The 16,771-nt window shown below is 42.1% G+C and overlaps 1 protein-coding gene across 1 annotated transcript in view; it reads left to right on the top strand.

Annotated features, from left to right (window-relative positions):
• The window catches only part of cntrob (centrobin, centrosomal BRCA2 interacting protein), a 30,486-nt gene extending 15,216 nt beyond the window's left edge, over nucleotides 1-15,270 (top strand). Inside the window, exons 12-20 of the mRNA XM_048237012.1 lie at nucleotides 3,574-3,707; nucleotides 9,022-9,147; nucleotides 9,232-9,379; nucleotides 9,594-9,711; nucleotides 9,799-9,957; nucleotides 12,554-13,341; nucleotides 13,555-13,733; nucleotides 14,043-14,118; nucleotides 14,905-15,270. Coding sequence (XP_048092969.1) covers nucleotides 3,574-3,707; nucleotides 9,022-9,147; nucleotides 9,232-9,379; nucleotides 9,594-9,711; nucleotides 9,799-9,957; nucleotides 12,554-13,341; nucleotides 13,555-13,733; nucleotides 14,043-14,118; nucleotides 14,905-15,039 — 1,863 coding nt within the window. The 3' untranslated portion in view covers nucleotides 15,040-15,270. The remainder of the gene's footprint in view (nucleotides 1-3,573; nucleotides 3,708-9,021; nucleotides 9,148-9,231; nucleotides 9,380-9,593; nucleotides 9,712-9,798; nucleotides 9,958-12,553; nucleotides 13,342-13,554; nucleotides 13,734-14,042; nucleotides 14,119-14,904) is intronic.
• The last annotated feature ends 1,501 nt before the right edge of the window (nucleotides 15,271-16,771 follow it).

Here is a 16,771-nt window from a genome sequence, read left to right as displayed (position 1 = left end):
GTTTATAACTAACTAACTTCTATTCAAGTCATAATTCTGGAACTTTCTGGAACTGGAAATGTGCATACAGAGTTCACAAAGTTCTCATCAGGTGAGTGAAAGTTAGAATGGTGGTCATTTCAGATGTTTCTGTAACTTAAAATTATTTGTAGGATATTGCTTGTTCACAACTTGAGCTGTGTAGCCTATGCAAAGTTCAGAGTTCAAAATATACTTTTGGGACTCCCTGCTTATAGTTTTGAGTGCTATTATTATTATTTCATTTGAGCTACATTTTACACTGATATGGCATGATGGCAATATAAACACAGATAACGATGATATTAAATTGCAATAGCCTATTGATTAAATGTCATGGAATATTTGACTAAGGTAGACTGCCTTTGTTCACAGCGCTAAGCTAGCTCTGTGGTTACTGATGTACTCCGAGTCTCTGGCCCTCTCTTAGAGCCAGGCATAGTGAGCTCGCCCTCGGAAGAAAAAGTTTGGGGACCACTGCCCTAGGCTATCATTTGTGCGTGAAGCATGTTTCAATTAAGACAGCACACAAGCTATTTTTATTGTTGTAATATTGAATGATTTCATGAATAAATTGTAGGCTACGCACAGTTTACAAAGGATAGCCTAGGCTATAGGCACATTGTTTTTTTGTTGTTTTTTTTGTCGGTTCGGGTCAGGTTCGGGTAGTTAATCAGTGCATATTTTTGAGGGTCGAGTGGGTGCAGATCGACTCTCCTGACGGGTCGGGTGGGTGCGGATGTTAAAAAAAACTTAACCGGCGCAACACTACTGTTGAGCATATTGTAATGCAGAGTTGAATGGATGAATAGCTTACATAAGGGTACCCCGCACTTTTCAAACCACACTCAAGCTTATGGTTACTGTCCCCACCACTTCTAAAAACAAACTGACGCCCTTGGATAAAATATAGAGATATGTATCGCAATAGACATGTAATCGATATCAATAAAAAATGCGTTCGATAGAACATTCGATAATTAAAAGCAACACACACCTCCCGCCTTACGTTGTCCATAAATAAATAGGCTAAATATATCTTGCATTGTAGCTAGTATGTGCAACTCTACCAGAGTAGACGATAGAAGTAGGCCTACCTCAACACAGACTCTCAATGAGTCCTTGCCCCGTCCCCCTCTCCCTCTCTCTCTCTCTCTAGGTGCATCCCTCCTCAGCATCATGTAATCCAAACATTCAATCGTGGCAAGACGACTGAATTGCTATTAAATCCGGTTAGCATCATTAGCACGCTGCACAAATTTGTTCAAAACTGTTGCATAAAATTGACTGCTAAATTCTAATCAACTCAATCCCGATGCAAATGGAAAAGTATTTTCCAAGACTCAAACGGGCCTGTCCCAAGGAGAAAAAGTATTCATTTGAAACTTAAAACACGTGGGGAAACTGAACAGTCTAACCCGGATCCGGCCCGCCAAGCACTTTCATCCGGCCCGCTGAGCATTTCATTTGGTTATCAGGCTGCTCGATATTTTTTTCCTGCGATAGAGACGACGTTGGTTAGCTTTACTGCGAACTGCTTTCCACTCTCCTTAGAGAACGTTTACAATGTCAATGTCAAAACATCATGTTAAATAGAGATAACATCATGTTAAACTAAGTTAACTCTTAGTTATCTCCTTTGCAGCAGATCTAACGTGAACATACGATCCATTTAATTGGGAACGCGTCTGCACTCACGAGAGGGAGAGAGAGCCGCAGGTTCCAGCTGGCTTGTCATTGTTGATAATTGATATCTCCTTCTTATAAGAAACTTTTAAAAGGAAATCATGAAGGCAGCAGTAGTTCCCACCCATTTAAAAAGTGTAAGAGGGCCATACCGTAGCAGGCAGAAGATCATTGAGAAATAAACGTGAATTAAACGACAGTGCACAATTTATACATTTGTTAAACAGCATAAAATTAGCAGTATTTTAAGCAATTAATATTTTAAAAGAAATATTTTGTCATACTAAATTATAGGCTATAAAAAATGTATTGGGGGGGGTGGTTGTTGTGCGGCCCGCCGGCCAATTTTCAAAACCCAGTGTGGCCCTTGAGCCAAAAAGTTTGCCCACCCCTGGTCTAACCAGACTTGCCATGATAAACTAGCAAATTACTTTGTTTACAATATTTCCAGGCTTCAACCAGTGCTGCTCATTCAGACTTATGTGCACAATTATTTATTTGAGTGTTTTTCATGATTGTGTTGCTATTTCTTTGCCCTGTTTGCTTTGATTGATAACTGAGGTGATTCAAATCAAAGGAAGGTTAAGTGTTAGTTAAAGTTAAAAGTGTTTAAATTTAACTTTTTTTTCCCCTTCTGGTCCTTATCTGAAATAGATTTTTAAAAAATCAATAATTATCGATATCGACCGATATGAAATACTTATATCGTGATACAGTTTTCAGCCATATCGCCCAGCCCTAGTCAACATAGTCATATTGGCAGATGCACGCACCATCCTTCTATCATTCATGAACGAACAGCGCACGTCCATGCAAAACATTACAAATTGCAGTATTACAACACATATTGGAAACATAATTAGAATAAAGATATTATGAAATACTGTACATCTCATGATGAGAAGTTATTCACCATCATTTGCAAATTGGTAATGACGGTTAAAAGTGATAGGGGAGAGGCGAGAGACACGTATGGAGCACAGCTGAAGACGCACTGTCATGAGATATAAGCAGTTCAAATAATATAGTGCAAATGCGTGAAGGCTATGCTAGGTTTTAGTAAAGTATGGTTTAGTGGAATGACTATTCCATACGGTCTCGCAAGCAGCCTCCTTCAAATGCGCCGTTGAATGCCAAAATACCGATGCATTTATTTGACATTGCGCTTTGCGCCGTTAAAGGGAATGACAGATGTCATTCTCATTGGTTTAAATGATGTTACGCCCCAAACACACCCCATATGACTGATTAAAAAACCTAGGAACACCTTGTTGCGCCATGCGCTCAACGCTTGATAACGAAAACCCTCCCAATGTGGACTGGACACATCCTATTAAATTTGAATAAGCTTCTGACGAGTGACGATGCGCTTTTGACTGTCATGATAGGGCCCTTGGTGTGTGAGGCCACGGTAAGGGCCAGAGCAGTCAGAAGAAAATAATTGGCTCTTTCACCTGCTCCTCAATTTCCATATTTCCACTTCCTACCCACTCCCTGTCATATTTACAGCATAACACAACTCAGAACAAAGAAACACTCATCATACGGACACACAAACATGCCTATTCATACACACACACACACACACACACACACACACACACACACACACACATACACACCTCCTCCACCCCCATTGTAAACTGTCCCCTATAGCATAAATACTGTCTTTATATGTTTTATATTTTTTGGTGTTCTATGTATGTCAAATAGTCTTTCTATACTGTATGTCACACGTCTTTTACACTCATTTGGATTATGTAAGATTTGTGGGGTTTTGTAAATATTTGTATATCTTGTATAATATGGCAAAACTTAATTTTTTTTAAAAAGAAAGAAAAAAAAAATAATACTTGGTGTTTGTGTTAGGCTCGTTTTGAAGCAGAGCGTTCTCAGCTGGAGGTGGAACTGAAGCTGTCGGTGGAGCAGGAGGTTACTGAGAGACTCGTGCATATTCAAGAGGAGAATGCCACCAGCACCTCCAAGCTACGAGAACAACATAGGTAGGTACTTACACACACACATACACACTTACACACACACACACAAACACACACACACACACTTGAACTGCAGACATACACACCAATTCAATTCAATTTATTGTGCTTAAACATTACACATGTATCATGGCGCTTTACAGAATGTAGGCAATCAGAGAAAAAGGAAAGAAAGGAAGAAAAGAAAAGAAAGAGAGAGGCCCATGGGTAATAGGGGAGGAGGAAAAACTCCCTAGAATTGGAGATACATATAGGAAGAAACCTTGAGCAGATCCATGACTCAAGGGCCTGACCCATCTGCCTAGGGTCAATACAGGACAGTAAGGTCTGTATACATGACATGCATATGATAGTCAGGTGTAGAGAATAAGACATGGTGTTAAAAAGCACTTGAGCAGAAAGTTACAAGAGGTGGGGTGATTACGTATCTGGTTTGATAATTCATTAATCCTGATTTAGTGACAGAATTTTCAAATAGTCCAGCATTGGATTTGTCCAGGGGAAGGGAGTGGTCATGGGGCATGTGGTGGGTCGGCAGAAAGGCCAGGAATCCGGGCAGAATTGTCATAGGCAGGTGATTGGTCGCTAGGCTGTACGGGCCAGGAATCCAGATAGGGGGACAGTAATAGGGCAGTCAAGGATGGGACTTCAGGTGAGAGGAGGGCCAACACATGGATGGTTGATGACTGGTGATGATATACCTCACAAGTGAGGTACAGTAAGGGGAAAAAAAGAGAGATGTAGAGTGGGTTAATATTACTGAAAATGGTTAATGTCAATAAGTAATTAGTGGTACTATATATTGTTACAGTAGATCATAGTGAGAATAGGCAAGAGAGGGAGAGAAGAGGAGAGGGGGGGGTTGTACGGCATGGCACATGAAAAGTCCATGACAGCACTATGCTATAGCAGCATAACTAAGGCATGATGAGGGGTAGTCGGCACCAGCGCAGGTATGGTCAGTGACCACCATCGCACGCGCGACTGGGGTGCCAGTCACACGAGGACTGGTCCAGGGTGGTCCATTCCAAAAATCCCTGAGGTGGGTGAAGTTCCACACCGCACCATACCTAACTATGGGAGGCAGTAAAGAGGTATGTTTTAAGTCTAGACTTAAAAATAGGGAGGTTGTCTGCTAGTCGAATTGAGGAAGGAAGATTATTCCAGAGGAGGGGTGTGCGATAGCTGAAAGCTCTGCCTCCTACTGTAGTTTTTGAGATTCTTGGAATTACAAGAAGGCCAGTATTCTGTGATCGTGAGCGGTCTAGGTGGGTTATATATGGGACAAGGAGATCTTTAATATATTCTGGTGCCTGGCCATTAATGGCTTTGTATGTTAGAAGTAATATTTTGAAGTCAATGCGACTTTTAACAGGCAGCCAGTGTAGAGATGCCAGGATAGGGGAAATATGTTCATACAGTATTTTTTAGTTCTAGTGAGTGTGTGAGCAGCTGCATTTTGTATAAGCTGTAGGCTCTTTAGACAGGTGTTATTGCAGCCAGCATATAGAGCATTGCAATAATCAATCCTTGAGGTGACAAAAGCATGGATTAATTTCTCAGCGTCTGGTAAGGATAAAGACTTCCTTATCTTTGAAATGTTCCTTAAGTGATAAAATGAAGTTTTGGATCTGTTTTATGTGATTACTTAGTGATAGGTCTTGGTCAATTGTAACTCCTAGATTTTTAACACTTGTGGATGAGGATAGTCGAAGATAAGTAAATGTAGCCTGTGATGGGGATAGGATATCCCTCGTCTTTTTAGGACCTAAAACCATGACTTCTGTTTTATCGGAGTTCAAAAGCAGGAAATTATTTGTCATCCATGTCTTTATGTCTCTTATACATGTGTCAAGTTTGGCTAACGGAGTTAATTCGTCAGGTTTTATGGAAAGGTATAGTTGTGTATCGTCTGCATAAGAATGAAATTTAATGCCATGTTTCCTAATTTCTGAGCCTAGAGGAAGCATATAGAGAGAAAATAACAGGAGCCCTAGTACTGAGCCTTGAGGCACCCCATATTTTACCATAGTCTGGGTAGACGGTTTATTGTGAACCTGTACAAATTGTCTGCGGTTAGAAAGATATGATCTAAACCAAGCGAGTGCTGAGTCTTTAATGCCTATCAAATGTTCAAGCCTGTGGAGTAGTATATTGTGGTCTATGGTGTCAAAGGCAGCACCGAGGTCCAGGAGGACCAATATTGATATATGTCCATTATCGGCAGCAATGAGGAGGTCATTAAAAACTTTAACTAAGGCTGATTCAGTACTGTGGTGAGCTCTGAAACCAGACTGATATAATTCTTTGATTTTATTCATATGCAAGAAGGTACCAATTTGTTTTCACACTACTATTTTTCTAGTATTTTTGACAAAAAAGGGAAATTAGATATAGGCCTATAGTTGGCCAGGTTGTTAGGGTCAAGGGTAGGCTTTTTGAGGGATGGCTTAATAACAGATAACTTAAACGACTGTGGTACATGGCCTGATAGTAGTGAGTTATTTATAATCTAGAGCAGAGCATTATCCAAGAAAGGGAGAGCAGTCTTCAGAAGATGGGTAGGAATAGGATCTAGTAAACTAGTTGTAGATTTTGATGAAGAGATTGTGGAAGTGAGGTCTAATATGTCGATAGGTGTAAATGAATTCAACGTTGTTAGATCTCATCTGTGATTCAATTATATTTTTTCACCGTTCACCAATGAAGTATGAATATTTGGTGAGACTGATTGGTTATTAATCTTATCTCTAATTGTTTCAATTTTGTCATTGAAAAAGTTTATGAAGTTATTACTGTTTAGGCAAATAGGGATAGATTCGGTTACTTCGGTGTGGCTCTTCGTCAGGCGGGAGATTGTGGTAAAGAGAAATTTTGTATTGTTTTTGTTTTCTTTGATCAGGGAGGAATAGTAGGTTGACTTAGCTTCGAAGTGGTTTTTTGTAGGTGATAAGGCTATCTTTCCATGCTTTAAAAACTTCCAATTTAGTGGTGCCCATTTTTGTTCAAGTTTAGCGCTGTTTGTTTGAGTGTTTTTGTCTGTGTGGTATACCATGGAGTTCACTTGTTTTCATTATTCTCTTTTTGAGTGGTGCTACTGAGTCAAGGGTTGAGCATAATGAGTTAATCACATTATCTGTTAACAAGACCTCATGAGTCGGAAAAAAATTTTTTCTAGAAAGTCTGCATTAGTTTTTTCAGATAAGCCGCGGCTGTAGTATTCAGTTAAATTAGGTACTGCATATTGTAATGTCATTGTAAAAGTAATTAGATGGTGGTCAGTTAAGGTCGGGTGTTGTGGCAAGATTGTTAACTGCTCTATGCTTATGCCATATGACAAGACTAGATCAATAGTATGGTTATAACATTTGGGTGAATTAACATTTTGGCAGAACCCAACATGGTCAATTAGGGATTGAAATGCAATTGTGAGACAATCGTTCACATTATCCATATGAATATTAAAATCACCCAATATAAGTATTTTTTCCTGTTTGGGTAGTTAAAGTGGAAAGGAAATCAGAAAATTCCTCTAAGAATTCAGTGTAGGGGCCAGGGGTCTGTACAATGTGACCACAGTTACAGGCTGATTAGTTTTCCAGTCTGGCGGTAAAAAATTGAGGACTAGAACTTCAAAAGATTTAAACTTGTGTGTGAGCTTGGGAGTTGTGAGAAGACTAGATTGATAGATTGTAGCTACTCCACCTCCCCTGCCATGGTATGATAATTCAAATGGGGGAGGGAGGTGTAGACTCATTTAATGGAAGGTATTCATCTGGTTTAAGCCAGGTTTCAGTAAGGTACATAACATCTATATGATTTTCAGTAATAATTTCATTAACCAAGGCAGTTTTATTTGATAGTGATAGAGGAATTTGCTTAACCGAAGAAGTTTTTATCATAATAAGAGTGCTACGAATAATTCCCCTAGTGGGTCGAGTAAGAGTTGACAGTCTTGGTACAGACACCCTCTCTATTTGGCCTTGTATGCCCTGTATACCTGGGTGACTGTTAGGACGGCAGAGATCTGTGTAAGACATTATCTCTGCTTCCTGGATCTCTGGTTCGTCAGGAACTAGCCTCGGTTAGGTGACGGTCTATGTTCCTTGAAAGGAGGGCAGTACCCTCCCATGTAGGATGGATACCGTCTCTTTTCAACAGTCCAGGTTTCCCCCAGAAGGAGCTAAAGTTATCTATGAAGCCCACATTGTTATTGGCACACCACTTTGACAGCCATCGGTTGAGGTCTGAAATTATGCTGAGCATTTCATCACCTCTTTTAATAGTTATGAGTCCAGAGAAAGTTACAGAGTCAGACATCTGTTGCGCGAACCTGCACACGGAGATAAAGTTTTGTTTGGTGATCTCCGATTGACGCAATCGGATATCATTAGTGCCGGTGTGGATGACTATTTTCGAGTATTTACGATTAGCTTTAGCCAGCACTTTCAAATTTGATTCGATGTCGTTAGCTCTGGCCCCAGATATCGATTTTACTATGGCCGATGGAGTCGCTAGCATCACATTTCGTATAGTAGAAGCGGCAATGACCAGAGTAGCAGGTTTCTCGGGGCTAGCTAAGGGGGAAAATCTATTAGAAACATGAATAGATTGGTGGTTAGCAGTGGGCTTCCTTCGTTTGGATTTAGATCCAGGCGAAACAGGCCCAACGGGCTGCTTTCGCTTGGGTCTAGCTCCCCTAACAGTCACCCAAGAGCTATCCCCTTGCTGCGAGGGGGCTGTCATGGTTGTGCTAACTGTGCTGACGGCTGGTGCATCCACACAATTCACCAGGGGTTCTGCCACTAGCTGTTTGCTAATCTGATCCAGTGTGTGGATGCGATTCTCTAGTTCACCTATCCCCGCCTCCAAGCTAGCTATTAGTCTGCATTTATTACAAGTAGCATGTCCACTAAAGGAGGCTGAAGAGTTAGCTAGCATGTGACACGCCGGGCAACAGAGAGAATCGGAAGGAGAGGCAGGGGCGACAGAGGACTCTGCCATCGTCCTTAAGATAGATTAGACAAGTGAATTGGCTACACGAGTGGTTAAGAGTGGAGTTTTTACGCAAATAAAACCTAGGTGTAGTCTAATTAAGTGGATTACGTGGAGAGAAAACAGGAGCAAGCTAGCGTGAGAGCAGCCACTCTGACAATACAAACAGGAAATGACGCGATTCGCTTACCGTAATCCCCCGCACACTATCCATACACCAATCTGCCATGATGTCCTTATCAACCAACATTGCTAGCCAGTGCACAGACTTTGTGCCTTTTTCCACTGTCTGTGTGTTGAATATGATTGTTTGTGTGTGTAGAAAGCAGCTGCTGGACCTAAGTTGTCGGCACGACAGGGAGATGTCTGCCCAGCAGACCGAGTTCAGAGCCCAGCTGCAGGAGCGTGAGGACAAGCTGCACGCCTTCACACAACAGTGCGATAGCAAGTAAGTGTGTATGTGTATCATTGCAAGGCTCTGTGTGTATGTGTTTTCTGTGCCTGACTCTTATGTTGTGGTCTGTGCATGTAGACTGTCCGTAATGCAGGAGCAGCTGGTTTCCATGGCAACCAGCAAGCGGAGGCTCGAGCATCAGAGGGCAGAGCTAGTGTCTCGTCTGCAGGGCATGATGCGCTCCCATTGGACTGAGGCTTTGAGGTTGTTGGCCAATCAGGGTCAGGTATGAGAGAGCAGCTTAGCTTTGGCTAAAGCCTCATTACTGATTGACTTCATTATTTAGGTCCATGAGGTTAATGCTCTGCTGACCCTGTTTATGAATAGACCTGGTAACCTGTTGAATTTTCAGTATTCATGTCTCAGGTTTTGTGTGGAGCATTTAGATTGACTTTAACATTGCATCCGTGTCTGTGTGTGTGTGTGTGTGTGTGTGTCAGTTGGAAGGTCCCCTCTCGCCTCACTGTCTGTGGGAAGGTATTGGGACCCATAACTTTCCAGTGGAAGAAAATAAAACAAATTGCAAGCAAATCAACACAGACAGCACACATTCAACAGGTACACACCCATATAGATCACACACACACACACACACTTGTAGCAGACAAAAAACACTCTCATGACTATCCTTTCCGTCTCTCACAGTCCCTCAGGCAGTGGTGCTCCATCTGTCCAGAGAGAGAGATGGAGAGATGAGAGGAGAGCGAGAGATGGGAGGAGGAGGAGAGTCTGATAATACCGTCTTTAACCACAGTCACATCTTCACTTCCCTCGAACCGCAGCTGGATGAGACCGGCCTTACAGGTATCTCTCTCTCACTATCACACACACACACACACACACACACATAACACACACATAACACACATAGTATAAAAGGTAAATCTGCAGCTGGCTACAGGCTGACCATGTTGGTTGGCCCCCTAAATAAGGTGTATAAGCACCTTTACCCACCACAAAATCTGGTTCTCGCTTTACTTCCGTCACAGTAGCATGCTAGCTTAAAGGAGAATTCCGGTGTGATATTGACCTAAAGTCAATATCACCTAATTCAGTGGAAATGCATGGATTCAGTTGCTTCCAATAGCAGCAACTGGAATCCATGCATTTCTACGGAATTATTTTTGGAATCTGATCCCTTATCATACCTGTTTGTTTCAGATTGCCTCAACTTATCGTGACCAAATTCAAGATGGCGTCGAACGGTAAAATTCCTTAAGGTACTGCCTGTATAAATCGTCTTGTAAATAAACTACCAGTGCTTTTTCAAAGTTCTCTATGTCTCGTTTTAAATGTCAAGGCCTTCGGAAGTCTACCAATGAAGTATGGAGCTACTTTGAGCCTCGTAAATGGTGTGAAACAGTGATTTATTTGCATGGCTAGGCCGATGCCCGAGGCACCACAACGAAACACTGTGTTGGTAGAATTGGCTAACTAGCGCCAGATTTCTGTGTGCAGGGGACAAGCCGAGGTGAGCTATGAGACATACGTTCACACTCGGTATCATGTTTCAACACACTTTAGGTCAAAATCACACCGGAATTATCCTTTAAAGCCAATCCCATGCTTCTCTTTATCATCTCATCTGATCTGTCATCTGTCAAATGAGTTTGGTTTGAATTTTTTTATTATGAGATATTAGGGCTGCACAATTGATTTATCACAATCACAATTTCAACTAAATTAATGCGAAGTCGGCAATTAATCATGCAGCTTGAAACTCTCTCCCAATGGTTAATCATGTCACATCTATGATTTTTATATTCCTGTCATCCTCCTTGTGTTAGAGACAATGAAGCTCACTAAACAGGAGTGCTGTGCTTCTCGTGCTCACCAAACACAAGTGGCCCAACTTAAAGTGAAATTTGGAATAGTGAACCGAAGCTAGACCTTCCATAATTACAGAGAAAATCAAATCGCAATATCTGTCAGAAAATCACAATTGGATATTTTGTTCCAAATTGTGCAGCCCTATGAAATAAACACTTGAGCAGCTCAGCTGTAGTGTGTGTGTGTGTGGGGGTGTGTGTTTTTTGTGAGCGCATGCGCAGGCACACACGAGTGAGCGCTGAAATCTTAAGTCTCTTTTCTGATCTGCTCACAGTGAAATCCTCTCAGGAGATATTTACATCCATGATGCAGGGTCATATTTGCTATTTGTAGATTCACAAATCACTCTATGCCTTGCCATGTAAATATGTAACATACACATACTGCTTAGAAAAACACAACTGGAAACATGTGATGCAAATGTATCTTTCCTGATTCACTACTTGACTTGACTTGGTGTGTGTGTGTGTGTGTGTGTGTGTGTGTGTGTGTGTGTGTGTGTGTGTGTGTGTGTGTGTGTGTGTGTGTGTGAGGCAAAGAGCTTATTAGAGACTGCTTTAATCTTTGACTGGCTAAATATATTTGCCCCTGGCTGCCTTGTAAGTCTGTTGCAGTGCTATCTTTAAATAGATACACTCACACACATGCTCACACATAAAGTGCCCAGGTAACATTCATGCCCTAGGAGGGAGAAGTCAGCTCAGTAGTATTCTTGTTTTCTTGCATAATATGTTCTGCAGGTGTAGCATGTACAGTTAGGAACAAAATTATTCATACCTCTGGCAAATATTGATTTGATGTTGATTTTCTCTTGACCAATATGTTTGTTCTGACTGAAAATGACACTGCCACATGGCTAACGGTTGTAAGACAATGTGGTAGAAACATGGAATCAACATTTTTTTTGTTTTATGAAAAATGGCATGTCAGAAATCATTCATACCCTTTTTAAATAATCAGTGGAAACATCTTTATTTGCATTCACAGCTCAAAATGGTTCGTATCATATCTACCAAGCCTCTCCATGTCTCCACTCTCCACAATGATTCTAGACTGGACCTTTTTAGCAGCAATCTAGGTTTTGCGGCAAGAACGATTATTTGCCATCACTCTGGCCTTGTGCTCACTTTTTGGTGGATTGAGGTCTGGTCCAGACTCTGGGTGGGCCACCCTAAAATGTTGATATTGTTTTCTGTTAACCAGGTTTTGCCTTGTTTGGCTGAATGTTTTGGATCATTGTGTGGTTTAATGGTATAACGCTGCCTATTGGGGCAGGTCTCTCGGCACACTGCCTGATCTTTTCCTCCAGAATCCTAATGTAGCCCCTTGTTTTAGTGTTCTCGCTTACTTAGGTGTTACTGTTTACTTTCCATGTTTCTCCGACATTGTCTTTCAACCTTTTGGCATGTGGCAGTGTCATTTTCAGTCACCAGATTAACATTAAATCAATATTTGCTAGAGGTGTGAATAATTCTGTTGCTAACGGTATATAACAGTATATGCTATTTCACTTATCCACGAGTCCATTGTTTTGACATGCACAAATGTGTGTCTGTGTGTGTGTTGACAGCGCTTGGCAACTGTGATCTGGACCTCTGGGAGAAAGTGCGAGGTGAAGAGGGGGATAGAGGGAGGACAGGGAAGGGAGGACCGGAGAGAACAGACAGTGCAGAGAAAGAGATGAACAACAGGCAGCAGCAGCGGGAGCAGCAGAGTCACATTCATAGCACAAGTGAGATGCTCCACCCAGACCCTTTCCAGAGCCCAAACCAGTTCAAGAGCTTAAGACAGTTCCACACATCCAATCAGTTCCACAACTCAAGTCAGATCCAGAATTTAAGCCAGATTCACACATCAAATCAGTTCCAGAACTTGAGCCAGCTCCAGACCACAACTCAGTTCCCCACCTCAAGTCAGGCATCGAGTCATTTCCAGAGCTCAGGTCAGTTCCAGAACTTGGCTGAGGCAGAGAGCATGGGTCACACCCTGGCCCAGAAAACTAGACCGAAATCTCAACCGTCCAGCCAGGATGGGCCTGAGCGTGCAGTCCAGGGCCAGCACAGCGACCATGGCTCAAGGCCACATCAGCCTCCCAGTCACTTCAGGGGTCACAGTGCCAGTCAGAGCTCCAGTCGCCTCCATACCAGCAACCAGAGCCTCAGCCAGGCAGAGGTTAGCTCCTCCTCCCCTGAACAACGAGCCAATCACAGTAGCTTCAGCTCAGAGGTGTACAGCAGTGATTTGGATAGAGGACCTCCAGTTAAACACCACAGCCCGCCCCTGAAAGTAAAAACTGTGGAGGGGTCGTCATCATTGGGGCAAGAGAGACATAGTGAGCTCCAGTACTATATCACCAAGGTGAGATTTCACACACACACTCCATTGTTTTACAAGAGTTTGCACATTTCTAACCAAAGAGATGCTTCAGTCCAAAGAAATGTATATCAGTGGTAAGTGTTACATTCTACCATTGGTAGTGGTAACGGCAATGGAAGAACTTGTATATGTCTTGTGTCCAGGATTAGCCGTTATTCTTACAAATTCACACACACCTTCACACTCTCCCCTCAGCTTTTGGACTGTTCCCCTGGTGAGCCGTTCCTTGATGCGCAGGTGGCGGCCCTGTCCCAGAGCGCCAGAGGGCCAGCGGGAAGCCCACATTCAGACCCACTGAGCCAGCTGCTCAAGCAGCCCCAGGCCAACACCCAGACCATGCAGCACATTCAGCAGCTCTACAACAACCTGCTCAGGTGGGGAGTGTGTGACGGACAGACACACAGACAGACAGATAGTGATTTGGGCGTGGATACCTTGGGCATACTTCTGTGTGTGCCGTTTATTGCATTTATGTGTGTTTGGCTTGCATGACTTGTGTGTGAATGTGCCTGTGTGTCTCTTATAGTTTTGTCTGTAGTTTCTTCTATGATTTACATGTGTTTCTGTTTGTTATGCTTGTTACTTTCATGGTTAATGTAGTAGGCTAACAATCCAGATTATAAAGTAATAATTAGTTATAATAGTAAATAGTTTATTTCTGTGTCCTCTGTCCGTCGTGCCAGGACTGAGTATGAGAAGAACATGGCTGCCGTCCAAAGTAACCTGGACCAGAAGCTTAGCAAGCTGGAGAAGAGTGAGGTGAGGACAGCGTAGGAGACCACTTACTTGAGTCTGCTGCAACACACTGCAGGATATTACATACAGCAGAAACAAATAGAGCATTCTAATGCAATTAACACATCACAGCTCTTACTCGTTTATAGGTGTATGCATGTTAATATATTTGTGACAACCAGTGTGGACTAATATAATGTGGGAAGTACAACATTTACAATAGCAGGATTACAACAATTTATAAATTACATTAAGACATTAATCAGAGCGGTTATAAGACCGGTTATAAGAGTGCTAACCAGCCGTGGCCTACTGGTTAGCACTCTGAACTGGTAACCGGAGGGTTGCCGGTTCGAGCCCCGATCAGTAGCCACGGCTGAAGTGCCCTTGAGCAAGGCACCTAACCACTCACTGCTCCCCGAGCGCCGCTGTTGATGCAGGCAGCTCACTGCGCCGGGATTAGTGTGTGCTTCACCTCACTATGTGTACACTGTGTGCTGTGTGTGTTTCACTAATTCACAGATTGGGTTAAATGCAGAGACCAAATTTCCCTCACGGGATCAGAAGAGTATATATCCTTATCCTTACCTATATGCTTTTACAAAATAGCTCATAGCCTTTTCGTTGTAAATGCCTGTTCCGGTCTTCACGGCTCTCCACGCTGAAACCTTCTTATGAGGTGTCAAAGCCTCTTCTACCTTTTGCAGTTAAAAAAAAAAAGCATCAGCAGCATATTACAGTAGGTTGTTAAAAGTAGTCTAATTTGGGTCCTATTGCTGGTTAACTGCTCTCTGTTCTGTTTGAAAGCAGGAGGCAGAGCCACCACAGCCCTGTCCAGTCACAGCCCCGCGGCAACCACAGCAAACCATGGTCAACCGAGTACGCAAGGCCGGACCAGGCCAAGGGAACAGGACAGGGTCAACGAAGGTCACCGCATGGAGATGAAGGAGAATGAGATTAAGAAGAGCGAGAGAGAGAGTGTGTGTGTGTGTGTGTGTGTGTGTGTGTGTGTGTGTGTGTGTGGTCATATGGTACAACCTGTTTTTAGATGATGATCAATGATGAAAAGTCAGTTGACCACAAAACCAAGAAAAAGACTACTGATCGTCCTAGTCTTGTTCAATGTGTTTTTAAATTAAGTGTTCAGACTTTTATTAAATGATTATGTTTTTAATACTTTTGATCCATTTGTGTTTTCTTTGTTGGGGAAGTGTGTAAAGTATATTTGCTGAATTCCTTTACTCAGTTTGGCTAAGCCTTCAGCCGCTGAACTTAATTCCTTTTGAAGGATTTTGATATTCAGACATAAACATTTCAGAGTCGTTCAAGTGGACACAATTTGTTCTAGTTAGAGTTGCCACGTTATCCATCGATCTCATGACATTCCACAGTTCACTGAAAATATGTTTTTAACCAAACCACTACACTGGTAATTAGTTTAGACTAGTCTGAGGAGATATTCACCTCAAAGTGAGTTTGTTTGATTTTGATTGATTGATTGGGTAACACTTTATTTTAATGTGTCGCTGTTACAGTGTACTTACCTAATTAGGTACAATGGTACAATCTGTGTAACAACATGTACTATCATTGTACTTGCATAATGTATTTGTGGGTACCTACATATAGTTGTTACATTGTAATACTGAGTGCTTTTACAAAACTTTGCCAATTTGCCTAAATTTTCATCAGAGGCAAAGAGCTGACCTGAGACCTGCTGGATAGGGTAAATCGGGTCATGATAGATTTGATATACAAAGCATGCTTAACTCCAGTCAAGGCCTCCAAAAAATCCAAACATTAAAGTCCATAGGTAGAGTTATGTGTAATAAAGTGGAATGATACAGGAAAAAAGTATTGAATACGCCTGCTGAAATTTCTTAAATACTTTGTGGAAAAGCCTTTATTCGTAATGACCGCTTCAAGGCATTTCCTGTTTGATGAAACTAATTAGTCACATTATTCTGGTGTGTGTTTGGCCCATTATTTTAAACAGATAGTCATTTAATATTGAAGATTCCAGGGGTCCCTCTTGTGAATCCTGAACTTCCAAAACTGTTCAATTGGATTGAAGTCAGGGCCTCTTCCTTTGCTGAATGGTTTGGATACTTGTCCTGCTGAAGGTCTAGCCATGTCTCATCCTCATCATCCTGGTGGATGTAAAGATTCTCCGGGAACAAAATGACTCCATGCATCATTCCTTCAACTGTATGAAGTCTGTTTGTACCATGAGATGGAAAACAGCCCACACCATGATTCCACCACCTCCAAACCCCACTGTTGATAGGATATTTTTAGGGTGTTGCACAGTGCCATTTCTCCTCCAAATATGGTGTGTAGTATGACATCCAAAAAGATCAATATTTGCTCTTGCCTGACCAGAATACATTCTCTCAGCATTTCATAGGGTTGTCCAAATGTTGTGTAGCAAACTTTCAACAAGCTTTGACATGTTTTTCTTCAGCAATAGAGTCATGCGGGATGAGCGTGCATAGAGGCCATGGCGGTGGAATGCATTACCTATGATTTTCTCTGTAACAATTTTACCTGCTGCCGCCAAGTGTTTCTGGAGCTTTCTCCGGGTGGCCCTTGGCTCTTGGGCTACTCTTCTGACTATCCTTATGACTTCCTGGTCAGAAATCTTGCTAGGAGATCCTGTGCATGGCCAGTTGATGAT

This window comes from Alosa alosa, chromosome 24 (genome assembly GCF_017589495.1).
Source record: "Alosa alosa isolate M-15738 ecotype Scorff River chromosome 24, AALO_Geno_1.1, whole genome shotgun sequence".
NCBI lineage: Eukaryota > Metazoa > Chordata > Actinopteri > Clupeiformes > Clupeidae > Alosa > Alosa alosa.
Note: the sequence above shows the minus strand (reverse complement) of the source record. Positions and strands in the feature narration are given on the sequence as shown.